This window comes from Temnothorax nylanderi, unplaced genomic scaffold (assembly GCF_030848795.1).
Source record: "Temnothorax nylanderi isolate EJ_2023f unplaced genomic scaffold, tnyl_v1.0 TNYL_tig0203_pilon, whole genome shotgun sequence".
In the NCBI taxonomy this organism is placed as follows: Eukaryota; Metazoa; Arthropoda; class Insecta; order Hymenoptera; family Formicidae; genus Temnothorax; species Temnothorax nylanderi.
In genome coordinates, this window is record NW_027249265.1 from 313682 (window position 1) to 333059 (window position 19378).

The following is a 19378-nucleotide window of genomic DNA, read 5'->3' on the forward strand; positions in this document are numbered from 1 at the left end:
TAAGAAACAAATCTTTAGGAAGTAAAGAACGTTAAAAATACGCGGAAAGAAGGAACGAGCCTGCAGCGATTTACGTGATTCTTGCGTGACGGGATACGATCTCCTATAATACAATCATCGATTTGTTATTCTAGCAGCGCGCGGATAATCAGGGTGGAGGGGTTGTCAACTCGTTACATAAGACATTACACTATCGTTGCACGTACACCTAAACAAATTGCGACACTCTTATCCGCACGATCTCTCTAAGGCGGAACTGTTGAATGGAAAAATGGGTACGCCAATAGATCCTGCTGAATAACAGCGACAAAAAATAGACACAGATAACACAAATTATCACAAACTTCACAAAACTTCGAGCGATCTTTTCGGTTATTCTGTCGCGATGACGAAAAAAAAGTTAAATACAAGTCGATAAGACGCATATACGGGCAAAAGCACGTATACGGGCGGTTATTTCACAAAGCAGCAGCTTTTGAAATATGTAAAAAGAACGTGTGTTTCCATGCACATTAATTTGTCAGTATTCACCATGGATTGATTCTAACTGCACGGCGATAAAACTGATTTAAATTGCATTGCGACGTCGAAAAATACTCGTATATTCCGTTATTCGAAGTAAGTTCGAGATATCGTGACAATAGGTTCGCTCGTAAGTTCATTTATTCTACATACGTCTGTAAAATACATCTGTAGGCTGCCAACATTGATTCTATTTTAGGCAATGTTACAAATGTCACATAAATGTATAAAGAAAGAAATTTGACGAATGCAAGATTGTAAGATATGGTTTGTTGTGCGTTTCAGAAAGAATGTCGAAGTCAGGGAGCATCAAAGATGGCGAGAAGGGGCCCTACGACCCGGTCCCTACCGCCGAAAAGGCTAACGACGAGATCAAGCTGGAGGCGAAAATGTCACTTCTCAACGGTGTCACCGTCATTGTCGGTTCTATCATCGGTTCCGGCATTTTCGTCAGCCCGACGGGTGTCCTCAAGTATACCGGAAGCGTGAACGCGAGTCTTCTCGTTTGGACGGCGTCCGGGATTTATTCCATGGTACGCACAATCTATCCATTTTGTTTCACTGGAAAACAATTTCTCAATTTTATCGTTCTGCCTATTTTTTACTTACAATTCATTGATTTCTCTGTTATACCTGATGCCAATATATATTGATGTAATTAAAGTGGCAGCAAGTGTATCTCGATAGATTTACAAATGAGAAACGATTCATTAATAACGATAACAGTAGTATCTGTACATGAATAAAATTCATTCGCATTGTATTCGGAATTTGCGACGTGTGCCGGCTCATGCGCCGTTTCCTCGAGTGCCGACATAAAAATTCAAATTAATACAGATGCAAATCAATCCTGGCCAACACGTTTCAAATGCAAGAAATGACACATGTATATCAAATTAATTTCTTGTATACTTGCACGTTTCGCGACAGATAGGGGCTTACTGCTACGCCGAGCTCGGCTGCATGATTAAGAAATCGGGGGCGGATTACGCGTACATCATGGAGACCTTCGGGCCCTTCCTGGCGTTCATCAGACTGTGGGTCGAGTGCATGATAGTACGCCCTTGCAGCCAGGCCATCGTGGCCTTGACTTTCAGCGTCTACGTCCTCAAGCCGCTTTTCCCGGACTGCACGCCGCCCGATGACTCCGTAAGAATGCTCGCCGTCTGCTGCATATGTAAGTAGGTGACGAAAAAATCGTAGACTCCGCGGCGCGACACAAGCGTAAAGTTCGGAATGCTAGAGCTCTCTGTTAGTAATATATCAACGAAATAAAGCAAAGCGAAAGAAAATTATGTTTTTCTTTAGGTTCACGGGGAATCAAATAAACATTTCGATCCACGAAATAAATCTAATATCAAATACATGCTTATTAAAAGAATTACGCACAATTTACGTATTTAGTGCAGAATTGATACGCTTAGCTTTTTCTTTTTCTATAGAATCTGAATGAAAGAGGATTTCATTAATATTGTTCGCCAGCGTAGATTGAATCCCGCATTCGTAGAATTTTCTCCGTTTGCGACTCCGTTATATTAATTTATTCCACGTAGTGCGTATTATAGCAATTAGTATCACGCGACCGAACGCGGATTTCGCGATCTGCATGCGGGGGAACGCAATGTGTGCGATTAAGTTTATCGGGGATACTTGTTGCACGCGATTGCAATCAAAGCGGGCGCGACGCCGCTCCTATGCGACGAATAATCACGGCACAATACCGCGGCCGAGGATTGAACCTCGCTGGCTCGTGCGCGTCCGTCAGTAATAACGGTTTCAAACGGACCGATGCAACGTAGCCCGCAGAAAATTCGTCTTTCCCACAGCAATCGTGCCCTTGATTGCGTAGAATGTCATCCCGGGTGACTTTGATCCCCCGTCTGTGATCCTCCGCTCTTTCTCTCTTGACCGCTCCGTCCCGCCGTTCATCTTCCAACTTGTTCTCAGGGCCCTTTGTATCGTCCGTCCCGAAAGATAGGTCCGTCTCGTCGAGATACCATGATTTATTATGCGTCAGACCTAACACCCGATTAAATTAATTTATTTCTAATTCATCTTCCTATAAGAGATTCGTCCCTTCATTTATTTATTTTTATTTTACGCCCGTAGATCTTGTCCTCAACGTTTAGTTCCTTTTCTCTTTCTCTTGATTTCAACTGAGAACTTGATTGAAAAATTGAATCGCGAGCTTGTAGCAGATCTTTAGCACAAATCTTATTCGGATAAAAATAATAATTTTTATTTCATTTTTTTAAATCGACAATCGTTTTCCTTGTGAGTTGATTCGCTGATTGTAAATTGTGATCGTGAAGTAAATTAGTCTCGCAATATCTATTTTCCAATATGTCTTTTTTATCCATACAAATTAAAAATATTCTATCTTTCCTTATTAATAGAATGAAGAAAAACCGTATTGGTCGTTAATTTGCTGCTTTTTCATTATTATTTGCAAGATGTAATCTTTAATTATTTCATGACTGCATATTTTTTTCTTCAAAATGCATGTAAAAAAGCAAAATGAAACCTATATAATTAACCCTTCGCAGAACGAGTGGAGCTTTCAAGACCGACTCGATATTTCCATTTCGAATTTTATGGAGATTTTACGGACTCATAAAAAAAACCCAAACAAGAATCAGCCATATATAACGGTATAAATAGATTCTTAAAACCTTTGAAAGTATACTTGAATTTTTTCAGATTTTTTATGGCACCATTACAGCTTGAAAATCTTAACTGGCCTAAAAGACCCACTTGTTCGACGAAAGCAGCAGAATTACACATGTTCTGCGAAGGGTTAACGATAAATAAATGTGAATCGCTATTTTATTTTCTTACAAGAACTCGCATAAGTTGACACAACTAGCTAGAGCAACAACTAGTAAATACAAAAAAACCCTGATTTTTATAGGCAATGAGATGATTTGGCTAACACCATCGGGCAAAAATTTATAACGAAAATATAAAGTATTTTTGAGCAATGAATAAAAGATTGAAGGATCTTTGCAGCCTTCTCTTAATTTTGCTAGAATCATTTGGATAAATGTCGCGACGAGCGCAAGTAAATTCTCATTGCAAGAGAAGCGCGTTTTCGTACGAAAAGAGAAATGATTTACCGAAAGCTTTTCCTCACTCATGCGGCGACTATTTCCCAGAACGTACGTATTACTCGGGAATTTCTGATGAAACCACTTACGCGTATCCTCGAGGAAGCTGCGCACGTACACGGAATTCCCTGAGCAGTAGGATCGACAATATTCTAACAGCCTTGAGCTTCCCTGCGCCGTGCATTTCGCCCTTGACGTTTTGTTCCCTCCGCTCATTTTCCAGAAAGGATTCAGCTATTCTTTTCGCGCTGCAAACAAGCGCGGCTCTATATACGCCGTTAGTTGTCGACACAGTAAATTACGAACAAGACATAAGAGTCTTTAAGAAAGATACAACCTTCGAAATAATTTTCCGAAGTATAATACAGCGATAAAAAGAAAGGATAGGAGAGCTAAATTAATTTGTAATTTACTAAATTTTAAAAAACAATCGCTCGAGTTAAAAAGCACAAAAGAAAGGTTCTTCTGATTTTTGCGTAAAATTATGAGAACGCGAAATTTTACATGGCATCGTGTTATTCTGTTTAATAGGTATATTCGTTATTAGACGTGAGTTTTTGTTGACGCGAATATGAAAAACGGCACGTTCTTCGCGAGACAGAAGAAAAAATTATATGAAATTCAAATTAATGTATCCCCTTTTTTAAATCAGCGATAATGTAGCATTGTAGCAAACCGTAATTCGCATTCTTTATATCGATGCGCGCAATAGTAATGATACCTTCCCCGATGCCGAGACACTCCGCTTTCCCTCCCACGGCGTGGAAATCGTGAGCGATTATGCATATCGTGATTTTTATTCCCTTTCAATTTCCGCGAGCAATCGCGGGAGAGACTCAGGCGTGGAATCTCTGCACGATCGAATGCCGGTTAATGACAAAAAAAATTCGTTCACGGTCGCCGAAGGAATAAACAACTGTCACGGGACGGGGCGTATTCTCGCGGAAATTCGAGGACGCACGCAATTTTGCGCAAGTTTCCCGAACTGTAACGTTCACTTTTTCTGCATTTTTGAAGGGCGCATTAGATAAGACTATTTAATAACTATTAATTGCAAAAAGAAAATTAAAGGAATGTAATTTTTTCTTTAATAAAGATTAATGCGCGATATAAATATAATATATATTTTTAGAAACATTAAATATGTAGCATTTCAACATTTAGGCTCTATAAAAGATTAAATATCAATTATATATTAATAGGTAATGTTGAGAGATAATTAATATTTAATCAATAATTAATAATTATCTATTGAATTAATAATTGATAATTGTATTTGCAGTTGTTGAAATTGTCCGGATATCACTGGGACTGAGCAGTGTGTTTTTTTAAATAGCTCCAATTACAAGATACATCGAAGGATTTTTATAGGATACACGGATGAAGAAAAGTCTATTTTTAACGAATTCATTCTGCGGGCGAAGATATACGGCCACGAGTAAGCGTATCGTGTTCCTTGCGGTCGCTTGACCGCGCATTTCTTTTGCTTCGGTATCACCCCTGCGGATCGCGTTACAGACACGCAAATGTAATTTGCATTTCAATCATTTTCCCGGGAGACAATTGACAAAGCATTTCCTCGTAATAAATATTTACGCGAGAGACAAGAGTAAGCACGTAAATATTTACGCGATACAATTTCACTTGTTGCTCGTAATTAAAGAAAGATATTAGGATATATAAAATAGTAGGATATAAAAATATCTACCATATCGGATATATGTACATGAAAAAGGCGAGCAAGAAGTCATAAAAAAATATTAATGTAAGTCAAATATTAGATAATATTAGATAATTCATTAACTATATAAAATATTACCGCAACATAACGCAAAGTGGGACTTAAACGAAATGAAATCTATCCATTATTAAAATCCATGTAATAATTAATCTGAGATACACCTTAAATAAATAAGTTGATATGATTAATATTATGATATCGAAATGAAAAAATTATAATAAGTACGATATTTTTTCTGAATCGTAACGCTAGAAATTTTTTACATTCATAATGGGCACGATTTTCGACGAATAACTTTGAATGATTGGAAGTCGATCGTTAGATACGTCTCTCGCTTCTCTCGAAAGATAAATTATATTTATTCTAAATTTCACGTAAAATTGCTCGAGAAAAATGCAGTGAGATATAAAGTAAGCTGGTTATCGACAACGTCGTCCATAAAGTTTTTCCGTATATATTTGAGGAAAATAAGATTCCGCCGTATAGAGCTCCATTTATTCCTTCCGATAAATCTTTCGACAAACCGGGAATAGCTTTTCCTATGAAGGAAAATGAAGCGCGAATACGCTCGTCCGACGACGAGGATGTCATTTGCGAATAAATGAACACGCGTCGAATTTCCAATATTTATGACAGGTCTACTGAGCGTTTCGAAGAAGATTATAACACAGTAATAGGATTCCGTCTTCGCACGGTAATCTACAAAGCATAAATTGCAATCTCTTTCTCTCTTTCTAACGAAATTTTTTTTCCTATTTTTTTATTGTTCCCTAATACTTTGTTCATTAGATCTCAAATTACATATTTTAAATAAAATTAGAAAAATATACTATTAACATTATTTAATTAATTAATAAAAGTAGGTTATAATTAATGACGAATTCGCATCATTAATAAACGATTCATTAATTAAGCTAGCTATTAGAGTGTTTGTTTCAAATATATGTAAAAGAGAATGCACATCACATGGAAGATTCTATGATTTCCATGCATTTTATGTGTATGTATACATAATATATGTATATACATATATATCCACACACACATGTGCATGTTTAATTTTGTTTTTTTGTACGAACAAATGGAATCCATTTCCATTTTACGCTAGCAAGTGATAGAGATCAATGACCAGAGCGAACTTGTGTCCGCATCTTCTCGCTTCATTCGTGTCAAATGCAACGATTCGCGCGGTCGAGCCGATCCATTAATCGTTATTCCTAATTATAACTGACACTCGCTGACGAATTTTAGATTTACCGCAACAAAGCATTCCGTTGCAAAAACGTTCCGTGATTTTGCCATAACTCTCCGTTGCAAGGTGATGAAATTTATATTTTAAATAAGTCAAAATTTAGATATAACTTAGATATAACATGCGTTAACCGACATGTAATCACGGCGACACGTGGACGGTCAGTGGAAAGGAGACGATCGACGCAGACCAAATGGAAACGTCGATGCGAGACCGCTCGCGAGTCAAAAGCCTGATGGCAATCACGCTTCATTGTGAACAAATGTAATTTAATAACGTGACAACTGGCCACCACAACAGCATAATTCGCCAGTGGGGGGATTACGGGACGAAAAGGAAGGCGAAGGAAGGAAAGACAAAACCGAGAGTGAGCGAAGGGAGAAGGAAGGGGAGGAAACCCATAAAAGGCGCGCGAAGGGGAAAGGGCAAAGGGGAAGTCTCGCGATATTTCTGCAAGATGTTGCATCAGTCTCCCGACATTTCTTCTTCCTTTTGTTCTACGCGAATTCGTCAAGGACGCGGCACCGAGCGACGCGACGAGAGCGAAATTCGCTCGCCAAACTCTGCGGCAAAGGAACGAAGTGGTTTATTGATGAATTGATATTAATATTATCCCTCGTGCAAATCGAGCGTTCGCGATGACATTGTTTCTTAATTATGTACGTAATTCTTTAAGAAGTAAGGCAACGAAGTAAAGAGACAGAGGCGAGAAGGTAGAAGTACAATAAGTATTCGATTGAAAATCAAAGTAACCAAAATGTGATATGAACACGTTTCTGTCCTTACTTTAAATTTATATTTTCAATATAAAAATATAGGAGAATTTCTAACAGAATTTAAAATATAAAAATGCAATAAAATTCATACTTAACACAAAAATTATAATTTAGAATTATCGTTAAAGCAAGCATTTATATATTTTTTTGTAAAAATCAAATAAAGTTACGACGAGAAAATTATGAAAATTATCACATTTTTGTCGTTTTTAACTCGCCAATAAAACCACGAATTTATGTAACAATTTTCGTTTTCGTACGAATATCGTTAGAAGAAACAGTTTACCAATCGACCGCAAATTTTCTCCCTTAATTTTGTAAAATAGATTCGACCACTCTTTTCTTCCTTATTTTCTATTTTTCTGGAAAAGGTTGATAAAACTAGCGCGTTTCTTTTGCGTTCGTTAAATGCTGATAAAGTGATGAAATCGTTGCAATAAGTCTGATTGAATCTAGCTAGGGGACGACTATAATGGCCTCTCTTTATCAAGTTTTCACATTAAAGTTATATAGCGACAGATCATATAAATATTTCAAAATGAACGACACGGGACACGCGTGGCACGCGTAATCATACGCATGATTCTTAATTAGATTGACTTTGGTGTCACTCATGCGAATCGTAATGGGTTCATATATCACACCTGCTGTAGGCGATGTATTGAGCTTGTTGAAAACTAAATATTTGATTAAGTCCTCGAGATGTCTTTTCAATCTTGTTCTTGACGGAGGAAATGATTGTATGCGTCGCAAATGAATACCAACTTGATTGCACGATAATTACCACGACTATTCGCGTTGATTGTTTCAGGTATTCTCGCTTTCATAAATTGCTGGGACGTCAAATGGGCGACGAGAGTGCAGGACATCTTCACGTATGCGAAGCTACTCGCGCTTTTCATAATAATCTTCACTGGAGCGTATCAGCTCTTCACCGGTAAGTTTGTTATCGCAATTATATTGGCAAGATCAAGTTTCGCGCGCGATAACTCGTAAAACAAATGTATGAGTTTGGAAAAAATTTACAAGAATAGGAAATGAAGAATATAAAGAGATTATTATATTCAAAAATATTAATGTGTTAAAATAACGCGCAAAAGTAACAAATGTGAACAATGCAAAATGTTAATCCAATCCAAAGAGGTAGCTGCGCAATCTATTTTTAAGAAAATATTGCAAGCAGTAATATAATTCACAATATAGAATGCTAATATCTTCATCTTCGTATCGCGAAGTAAGTATTCTCACGAAGGCGGCATTAAATACTTTCTATCTAATATCTCCAAAGTAATACGCGCGATAAATTAATAGTATAATATAGTACAAAGCAGATAGGCTAGAGCACGTTACGAGGTGAAAGGTCAACGACATCGCTCGATCGCGTGCAGTTTGCAGCGATTTGCAACGATCTCGAGTGATGCTAATCGCCTCGTAATCGGCGTTCTCGGTTTTTCGTGCATCATAAACTTTTCTCCAACACGAACGATTTCACGGAACATCCAGGCACCGAAGTTCCCGTATATATACCTTCGACAAATCGAAAGAATTGATCTTGCGTCAGACAGACTTTCTCTTCGCGGATGAATTGTCTGGTCGATCGATAGTTCCAACAGTTTTTCGACACGCCGATCGTATCTCATCCTTTCGTTCTTGCCAGCGTCGAAGATATAAAATCACGAGAGGCGTAAAAAATTAATTGGATAGACACGACTTGTTCTATGATGACGAGGATATGAGATCCCGTTGTATAAAAATATAAAGTTAAGGAAAATTTCTTGCAAGCACACCGACAACACCGATTATCAAGAACGAATTCACTCTCAGTCCTCTCAGATCGTTCGAAAAAGCGAAATTTTGATAAACGTTTATATAAGATTTTGGACGAGAAATCGACCGTCCAACGGAAGTAGGACGTTTTTTCAGCATCGTACTCTTGCCGGACGAGACAATTTACCCAATCAAAAAGGTGCGCAGGCGACGCGATGTAGTCGGTGTGCGTGCAAGGAATCGCTTAAATTGGACTATTCAGAGAACCAAATAGTTCCTTGACCGTGGTATGGAACGATCATTTCAATTCTGACGAAACTTTTCTTCGATCTTGCACGCCACGAAACTTCGTGCTCGCCTTTCGTCAACGATTCCGTTCAAAACTTCCTTCCGTATGAAAGGGCTAATTAATAAGGAGACTAATTAAAATATTCGAATTAAAAATTGAAATGTTAGAACTTGTTACTAAGACGTATGTAAATGATATCATTTTGTAGTCACGCGTTTCACGTATGCAAATAAATCAAAGGAAATGTTACAAATTGATTGTTAATTATACATTATATGTGAAATTGTACATTAATTACATTGAACATTAATAATATTAAAAATTAATTACTCTCTTTCAATAAAACAAAAATTTCTTTACATTGATGATGTCTTTCATATTTTATTTTCTCAGGACACACGCAGTATTTCACGTTCGACAACAGCAACACGGAAGTCACGTCTATAGCCCTCAGTTTTTATTCAGGCCTGTTCGCTTACAACGGCTGGAACTACTTGAACTTCATAATTGAAGAACTGAAGGACCCCGTTAGGTGAGAACTAAGCCTGTCGCGCAATAAATTAAACGCGATTCAGAGGAAGTTCATAATTGAACGTTAATTCGGCGACAATGGTCGCTGCAGAATTCGTTTACTTCCGCACGCTTATAACCGTGCATTTATTTAGGAATCTACCGAAGGCCATCGGCATCTCGTGCGCACTCGTTACGATCGTCTACGTCTTTACGAACATGGCTTTTTACACGACCCTCAGCCCCGTCGAAGTGCTCGGTAGCGAAGCCGTGGCAGTGGTAAATAACAGCAAATATAATACTTTTTTAAGTCTTTTAAGAGTCTCGAAAGAAATATGGATTAAAAAATACAAAAGTGAAACTAAATTTTATCTTAACATAATCAAATAATTTTCATCTATATATGTATATTCCGATTACTATGAATATTCATATTTATTAGTCTACTATATTTATTTCAGTCTAAATATTCTCCGAGTAATATTTGTGTATTGCTTGTGTGTATGGACTGATAATTTTCTAAAATAATTACTTCATCGTTTAAAGCTACTAAACTGCGTTTATTGTTCGCGGGCATGTAATTACTTCACTGTTGAAAGCTCCTAAACTGTCTTTATGATCTGCAGACATACGCAAATAGATTGTTCGGCGTGATGGCGTGGACGATACCGGTTTTCGTGGCTCTATCTACATTCGGCGCGGTTAACGGCATTCTACTCACGTCCTCGCGGCTTTTCTACGCGGGTGCCTGCGAGGGTCAGATGCCAGAGATACTGACGATGATCCAAATTAATAGGTTGACACCTGCGCCCGCCGTAATTTGCATGGTAAACCGCCCTTTCCTCTAATTTGTAGGCTTATCTTACCGCGAAGTACAAATCAGTTGAAGACCACGATATTGATCGGTGACATATCAATACATTACGTAAAATGCATCTCCGATCAATAGCATAGTAACTCTTTGCTAGCAACGTAGATTAAAATCGTATGAATTTTGTTGGCGGGTAAGATTCTTTTTGAAGAATTAATTTCTGAAACGTTAAAATGATTAATTTTTTATAAATTAACTGATTACTGATTATTCTGTATGATCTTAATTAATTAATTCTTATTAATTCTAAATAGATATACGTTTTTGTTTCGACAATTGATTTTCGATTCGATTTTTCTTTTATGTCTTTATATCGCGAAACAACCGCGTAAATTTACACGTACAAGCCAACATTTCTTGTCTGTTGACCAACGTGATTGCTGCCAGACTCGACAAACACAAGAACACAATCTAACGGACAGATTGTTTCCACCGCCAAACTTGTTGCGGCGATCAAATATACTCTGTCAGAATTAAAGGTACCGTTTATCAGTGTGAACGTTAATTGACAACACAATCTTTCTTTTTCCAGGCCCTGCTGTCCATGCTGTACCTGTGCTCTTCCAATATTTTCCGTCTCATCAATTACGTCGGCTTCGCCACCTGGGTACGTACGATTTTCGCGATCTCGCCGTGCTTTCTCTTATAACGGAAATAAATGTCGTCGCATAATTTCATGCACGAAGAAATAGCCGTCTCGTTACCGTGGCCATGACTTCGGATTTTTTTTTCCGCAATTAACGCAAAGCTGCCGACCGACTTTCTCTCCGATTTTGTTGTACGAATGATACTTGGTCATGAAGGTCGTGCGATTCGATTGTCGCGTCGCGCGATTACTTAATTATTTCTTAGAAGCTCATGTACCTGCCCGCCGAGAATTAGCTCAACTAGAAGAGTAATAATTTTCCAATTAGCTGATACCACTTGACGCAATTGAATTTAGGTCGCCGTTGAATCGGCATTATCGTACATGTAAAGCCTCTCTATTAAAAAATAGCTGCTCTCTTATGCCGCGCATTATGTTGTCGCGCTATTATATAGAATCTACCAACAAACATTTCGAAACAGATTTTTCTTAGAAATTTAAAGTCGATTTTTGCATTTATAAATGTTATAAATGTTTATATCTCTTTTCAATAATTTTTTTAACACACCCACTTTAATTCTAAACATTATCTTCAATCTCACAAGATATATATTTGTACATTATTAAATTTTTAAAAATAATGTGGTACTTAAAGAATCATAATTTCTAACTTTTTTAATTATCAAGTAACTTTTAGCCTAACTTCTAATCTGTCGTATCTAAAAAAATTGATATCTCATGCAACAATGTTATGTTTAACAAGTGTTTGGAACATTTTTACTTTAATAATAAATATATTACTTTTTGAGGAACTATTTTAATTATTTACAAATTTTCTTTTAATCTCTTACTAGATTTATTTAAATTGAATCTATAATTTTAATTTATATTTACGAATTTAATTCAACTTATAGCTCAGCATAGGTGTCTCCGTGCTGTGCCTTCCGTGGCTTAGGTGGACCCAGCCGAACTTGGTGCGGCCGATCAAGGTGAATCTAATCTTTCCGATCTTCTACATCCTGGCCACGCTCTTCGTTACAATTGTTCCGATGTACGCGAGTCCCGTCGAAACTGGTGAGTATTTGTAATCAACGATTCGCGACATGATTACGTAAGGAATATTTCACGAAAGCGATTCTGTCTTAGGATACGGCTGTCTAATGATACTCTCCTCCATACCTGTCTACCTCATATGCATCGCATGGAAAAACAAGCCGAAATCCTTCCAAAGAAAAGTCGGTAAGTTCAACGAACGCAACGTGATACGTCGCGTGATATGTCATCAATTTAAATCAAGTATTGATACATTGAGCATTATAACAGACGCGATACTCGCAGAAATTCTCTGTTGTTGAAAATTATTATTGAAAAAATATCAAGTAACTGTCTTCGTTTTGTAAAAGTGTTAAGACGCTGAGAGTACCGTTTTAAAGAACGAAACTGAAAAATGGAGAAAGGAAGAATATCGCAGGCGCTCTAAATTTATGTTATTCAAAACCGAGTGATTTAATAAGACACGCGCCGTTATCGTTCCGGGTACCGTTTTAATTTAAGAAATCTTTACGAACACGGAACTACGCGAAAGATTTTTCTCTTATTTCGTTTTTCTGTCTAACCGATTTATTCCCGCAGGCGAAGTCACCCAAACTTTGCAGAAGCTGATGGTAGTCGTGGGGCCACAAAAGGCAAAGGTTCAGAACACACCGTAACAATTTTACTCTTGTCATGTCACGCATGCTTAGCCCTCATCTATTTTCTTTGCTCCTTGCTTTTCGTTTTATCTAATTGGAATATTTGCTAGGATTCTTTCATCTTTCAAGATCGCTCTCGATTTATGCATGCCTCTAATGTTATCATGATTTCTCTTCGCTCTATTATGCATTTACATTTTATCGCACTAATTTTATAGATTATTAACCGTTTCCTGTTGTATTGTATATATAATAATATTTTATTTATATAATTATGTAAGCCTTCAAGAATAATAATTAAATTTTTGCCTAACGCCAGTTCATCTCGCTTATCATTTTTTCAGTTTGGAACAGCGAACAACTTTTTTAATGCGCATCGCGACTTTACATTCAAATTTGCTCCATAGTCACAATTTCCTAAAAATTTTGATACGTTTCTCTCGAATTTAGAAATTTAATCTCGTCTCATTGGTCGTGAGTAATTAATTGCTTTCGCCTAAGTTGACCAGGACATCGTTGAGATTTGATTTCGCACATCACACACCGGCACTACAGACACACTGACACACTCAAAACGCACCAGATCGAATATCCTTCAAAGAGCCCTAATAACTCAGACATCAGCAACTAACAGTCGCGATTGATCGCGCTGCCGATTTACCTTGATCCTTTGCTAAAACCGCACTTTTGCATCTAACGAGCTTGGGTCACCGTGGCCATCGCATTTGTAACACCTCCCTCGCTCTTGTTTGCAGTAAGCACGACAAGGTTTTTGCAGAAGATAATGCTGGTGGTCGGCAAAGCGAAACCCGCTCAGGTGTAAACAGTCAAGACGAATCGGATCGAGATCGAAACGACGAAGGCGAGGCTTTTCTGGACCCGGAAATCACGGAGGATTTTCGTCGATCTTTGAGTTGGCGATGACCGTCTCCTCCTTCTATGGAAAAAAAAAAACCCACGATTGGGAGCGAGATCGGTTGGCTGATTCTTTAGACTCTTCTAGATTGAAGAGCGTCCTGAAACAAGAGGCAGCCATATCGTATCGGGACGCCGAAGGGAAAGAAATTAGGGCGAAATGGCTCGTCTTCCTGATTCGGATCTCGTCCTTGGCGAACTCCTATTGAGACCTGCCCGCCCAATTAGGAGATTTCGAAGCAAGGCTGTTGTCTCTCGTTCGATTTCACGGCGAAGGGATATACGCGATGACACGACTGCACGCTTCTGAATTAATTTTACTCGACAGTAAGCATCGAATAAAATTAATCAAGTTTTCTTGCTTTCGCAAAGATAAGTTAAATATAATCGATATAATTATTTTATATTAGTGCTGTCAGTATTTCAGCTGTCAATGCAATGCCATTATTTCTTATTATATAACAGACAACATCCGAGTAATAAATCTTCAATAATTTGCTCGAGCACAGAATAGAATAATAATTACAAATAAATTTGCAAAATAAATTGAATATTGAGTATTTCTGGATTATCTGGTTAAAATAATTGATTACTTGGATATCTCGAGGACACACGATTAATTCACCGCGAATACTGATAGCGCTATTATTATGTGTCATAAGGAACTTTTTTTAAATATCAATTACATCATTGTAAATCCGGCATATTCGGATATCATTTGTCGCCGTCGTGATATGATTTCCATCACGATTAAATTTGATTAATCTCCTACGGAGATTGGGTATAATAATGCGCAGCGCATTATGAAAATTATACGAAACTTTAATTCTAAAAGTTTTAATTCTAATTAATTTGAGAAACTAGTTTTTAATTGATCTTAAACGAGGAACGCACGTGTGCGAATTATATTGATGACGCAAGCCTTCTTCCTCGAATTAGATTAATTACTAAGTCCATAAGCAAGCAGAGGAGAGCTCGATAAATTATTAAACGCGATTCTAATGTATACTATGAATCAAAATCGCGTCTAAGATATGTGTATACTTCTAAATAGCCTACAAGCAATACACGTATCGTATTCGGGACGGGAGAAAGAAACGATCGCGTGAGGGGTTTCATCGCGATTATATCTTTCTCCGTGCGGTGATCTGTGCTAGAAACCAACGGAGGAGTTGAATTAGAAAATCCGACGTGCCAGAAAGGTTGAGATAACGATCCAAGTGTCACTGTAGTTAATTAAGCACTGTTTAAGCTATTAGTCTTACCATTAGTCGTAGCGCGTTCGATAGGCGTTGTTTGCTGTATGTGTATCTCGTGATCCTCGTTGCCTGTTCTTCGTTGTCTCAACGCCGTTGTGAGTTTTGGCACTCGGACGCGTTTGTAATTTGACTCGAGCCGAGAATCGTCCGTACACGCTGGCGAACATTCCATACATTTACGGTGCCGCTTCCTTTCGTTTCACACGCATCCGCGAACCGTTTCGTTTTAGATTAAAACTAGGGATGCAAATATCCGGAAACGATATCATTCCTGTACATTAATGTTCGATGATGCTTCAATATCCGTGGAAAAATACTTTTCCACGGATTCTTTTTGCAGAGGCAGCATAACGCGTTAACGTTTTCAATTACTGAATAGTCAAAGCGTGGCGCAAATTCGCTTTAAGAGAAAAGAGACTTTAGGAAATTACTAAAGAAGGAAGAACGAAAAAACTGTGATTAAATGTAGACGCTAACTTGTATATTTTTATCTTTCATATTTTTATGGTTTCGCCGAAAATGTTACAACGAGAATACTCGCAGAACGTGACCGTAGAGATTTTGTAGTGCTATTTTATGAGAATTTTATGAAAAAGCCGATTGAGAGCCTTACGAAAAGGTGTTATAATTTACGGAAGAGAGCGATTCCAAGCAACATCCGTTGCAAAATTATCTCCGCGTCTTGAGATATAGAATATTTTGATATATCGTTAATATATATCTTGCATCCCTAATAAAGATCTATACGCACGTGTGTGCGGAGATTTAACCCCTCGTTCCAACGCATTTTTAACGTACCATCTTTCATCTTTATCGTTAAGTTAAACCGTTAATTCCTAATCTCGATTGTAGTTAATAATTCGTTGCGTTTAAAACGAGGAAACGGGGGGTTAAAAAGTGCATTTGTTACGCGCTGGCACTCAACTGTCAACGTCGCATAATACTTTTATATTTTACTGCCACTGGTGATAAAATACGTGTATGCATGTGTGTGCATGTTTGTGCGATTCTGACAAAACGATCGAGCAGTGAAGAAAACGGCTCTTAGGAATCGTTCCATTTGCGTTTAATGCGTGCTGAAGAGAAATAGTGATGTTTGCAGGCAATTTAGAGGATGGCATGATAAGCTTCGCAACTGAAAAAAATGATAATTTTAGAGGAGTTTGTAAGTTCATGCGCACTTTCGAGAAAAACTGATAATAAAATATTATCAATATATATAGGGTACATAAATACATAAACACAAGGTAAATATCAAGTGCAGTTATATATAAATATCGCTATTTTCTCTTTCTCCTAGCAAACTTTTTTATTTCATCGATGTTGAAAATCGCATGAACTTATAGACGTATAATTATAATAAACAAGAAAGAAAGAGAGGTTTCGCTCGATGTGTTTCTCTTGGCAGGATTAAACGGTGTGCACGTTGTTCGATCTTTGGGCGCGCCTGTTCCTCTTCAAGATATGATATATATTTAAGTCTCGATTTCTTTCGTATACGAATAACAATAGATGAAATTTCGATTTTAATTTTACTCTAGGACTCGCTTTTCCCTTTGCTCTTAATTATCCCGGCGAAAAGTCTTTTTTATTCGAATGTAACAGTAGCGATATTTTTATTGTGTATCTTGCATCTTTAGAACTTCGTTTTTTAAGAGCGGAAGGTAGTCCTCGGTCCACCGTTGCACATATCCGTAGCAGAGTTGTTCTAGGACCAAAAAACAGTGTTTTTTACCGAATATTCATAAAACGAGATCTCGCCTAATTGAAGGGTCATCCTAATTTCTTATAGTTTTAGTTACCGCAGTATCGTATTTAAGAGGCAGCTCGGCGATTCGTCCGTTCCACTTCTAAAAATTAGATAACTTAAATTAGGAAGTATAGTTGTGACATTTTTTACTACAATAGCTTTAGTGGCGTAGCGTAAAACAGAGCTCATCGTCGCGATCTTACTTGGCAAGACAATAACTTTCTTTCGCGAAACTTGACCACGTGTCTTATTTATAATCGAAAGGCGAATTGTCGACACTGCTCTCTCGCCGCAAGTGATAATTTCATAGCTCTTCGTCATTTTAGCTATATTTTTATGGGACACGTTTCGAGAATCATAAATCATCAACGCTCCTCAGGATGCCTGCAGGCGCGGAATTACGTAACGTAAAATACTGAACCGGTTTTTATAATTACATTATTAAAACGCGTCTTAAATAAACATCCTTGATTATGCCATATATTTAAAACTCCGTATCAATTTTAGTCGTTATTAAATGTCACACGATATTATAATATTTGATAAATCTTTAAATTAACCTTTACGAATATCATTATTATTCAAAATAAAAATAATATTTCGTAAAAGTAAAGAACGCTTTTAATGAAATTTTAATAATCATTGTAGATTGACGATACAGATTTTGATAGAAGATATTTTTACGATAAACAGGTGCCAGCAGGCATTCTGACTCGTGACAATAAGGCATCATTGAATTGGTCGATAGTAAAATTAAGTGAGAAAGAGAGCGAAAGACAGAAAACAATGACAAGAATATTATCAATATGCATCTTTTATATTAATTCTTGTGTTTGAAGCCTGTAATGAGTAATGAGTGCGTTCGGGTCGATTATGGGAGATTGACCTATATCGATTAACGACGAAATGTAAAGCGTTATTTTCTCGCGTTACAGATTAACAATCATGCGAATTAAGAACTGTAGCTTAGGATCTGAGCACGTAAAAAAAGTGGGAAAGAAAAAAATATATATATATGTATAAAGAGCGAAATGTGACAATATATTATATTGTGTAAATATTTGTGTATTGATTATGCAATCTCCTCACTCGTGACTGAATAAGATCGGTCTCGTTGACGTCGCGGGAATTCAGCTGCGACTTTTTTGCGAATCATCCTTCAACTGCGAAAGGAAAAGGGATAACGGTGAGACATTGACGAGATTACGAGTCGAGTCTGATTATATAGGTGTCTATATTTGCATGTGTATAAACATATAAGTTATAAATACAGTAGATATCCGCGTATTTATAACTTACACACGATAATATATATGTATATATATTTATATGTATAGTATTTATAGCTTTTTTTCTCCACAGCAATCGTATCGAAACACAACGTATCGAAATTGTAAAAAAGGAAAGAAGACAAGAATATTCATTTTTTTGGCTTTCCGTGGAACAGAATGCTATTTTTACATCTTCCTGTTTCGGGGCTTCTTCTCCGAGGATTGTCGACTTGCGAAACGAATCGAGGTATCGTTGGCCTACTTAAAACTTACTGAAGACGTTTAAGAAGCGTTTCGAAGGCATTCAATTGTTTGCAGAAGCGCGCACAGTTGCTAAAGTCGCATAGTAAAAAACGTCGGAATCTATCGCGAGAATTCCACAGGTATAAAAAAAAAACGAATTGATACAAGCGTGTCGAATTGCCAGTCAATCATTGCCTGACGATCGTTCGCCCGGCGATTGTTCTCCGATACCCTTTTCCTTCCCTCGAACGATCAAATCGGAAGAGTGCAAGCGTACAAATAATCACGCATGGCCGCTGATTAATCAACTTAATTAAGCGTTTTAAATTGATCATTTAAGGCGCTTAATTGGGTTCTCGGTTTGCTGCGGCTTGTCCTTCCGTCGACAGCGTAAATTAAACGTCTGTAAATGCGTCTACGCGCGGAAGTTTATTGAAACTCGCCTGCCTAAAATATCGCACTAATCTACAGGACGACGTCACGATAATTACATACTAACTCTGCGGCGAGCTGATTTGCAGCAGCCTCCTGTTGCGACGACACGACAGCTTGACAAAGGCCTGGGCGCTTCGGGTACACGACGTTACGTCGATGCGGAAACAACTGTAAAATTAATTAAAATTGTGCGAAAGATGAGGATAAATCTAATATTTTCCAATGAATTTGTAAAAGTCATGTCTTGATAATGTTGTAGCAATTAAAGAAATCGTCGTCTTTCAATGATTTTGTAATTGCTCCATTACCTTCGTCGCTGAAAGATCATCATGGTGTCACAATTATTTCAACGGTCTTTGAACCGCTTATATACACTATTGCTATTGCTATTAC

General features: G+C 37.5%; 1 protein-coding gene and 1 long non-coding RNA gene across 5 annotated transcripts; one reads left to right on the forward strand and one right to left on the reverse strand.

The window, feature by feature from the left end:
• Positions 1-645: 645 nt before the first annotated feature.
• On the reverse strand, positions 646-3961 carry LOC139778947 (uncharacterized). Of its 2 annotated transcripts, none has more exons than XR_011719744.1 (3): positions 3719-3961; positions 1156-2541; positions 646-1083 (listed from the first exon to the last, which is right to left on the reverse strand). It is a non-coding gene; the product is annotated as an uncharacterized lncRNA (long non-coding RNA). The 2 variants fall into 2 exon arrangements; XR_011719743.1 differs by having other exon boundaries at positions 1519-2541; positions 3719-3960.
• Positions 813-18094, forward strand: LOC139778939 (Y+L amino acid transporter 2). 3 transcript variants are annotated; one of them, XM_071717094.1, is made up of 11 exons: positions 813-1055; positions 1453-1699; positions 8210-8335; positions 9848-9986; positions 10120-10243; positions 10591-10791; positions 11368-11442; positions 12336-12495; positions 12568-12660; positions 13054-13112; positions 13868-18094. In XM_071717094.1, the coding sequence occupies exons 1-11, from the start codon at positions 813-815 to the stop codon at positions 13868-13870; spliced, it is 1470 nt and encodes a 489-aa protein (XP_071573195.1). In that variant the 3' UTR covers positions 13871-18094. The 3 variants fall into 3 exon arrangements, with proteins under 3 accessions (XP_071573195.1, XP_071573193.1, XP_071573194.1); XM_071717092.1 differs by having other exon boundaries at positions 13054-18094; XM_071717093.1 differs by lacking the exon at positions 13054-13112.
• The last annotated feature ends 1284 nt before the right edge of the window (positions 18095-19378 follow it).

Bases quoted from the DNA above. Each gene is read 5' to 3' on its own strand.
- LOC139778939 (XM_071717092.1), top strand. From the start codon at position 813: ATGTCGAAGTCAGGGAGCATCAAAGATGGCGAGAAGGGGCCCTACGAC. The intron at 8,336-9,847 runs GTAAGTTTGTTA...TTATTTTCTCAG, and splicing joins AGCGTATCAGCTCTTCACCG to GACACACGCAGTATTTCACG. The intron at 12,496-12,567 runs GTGAGTATTTGT...ATTCTGTCTTAG, and splicing joins CGCGAGTCCCGTCGAAACTG to GATACGGCTGTCTAATGATA.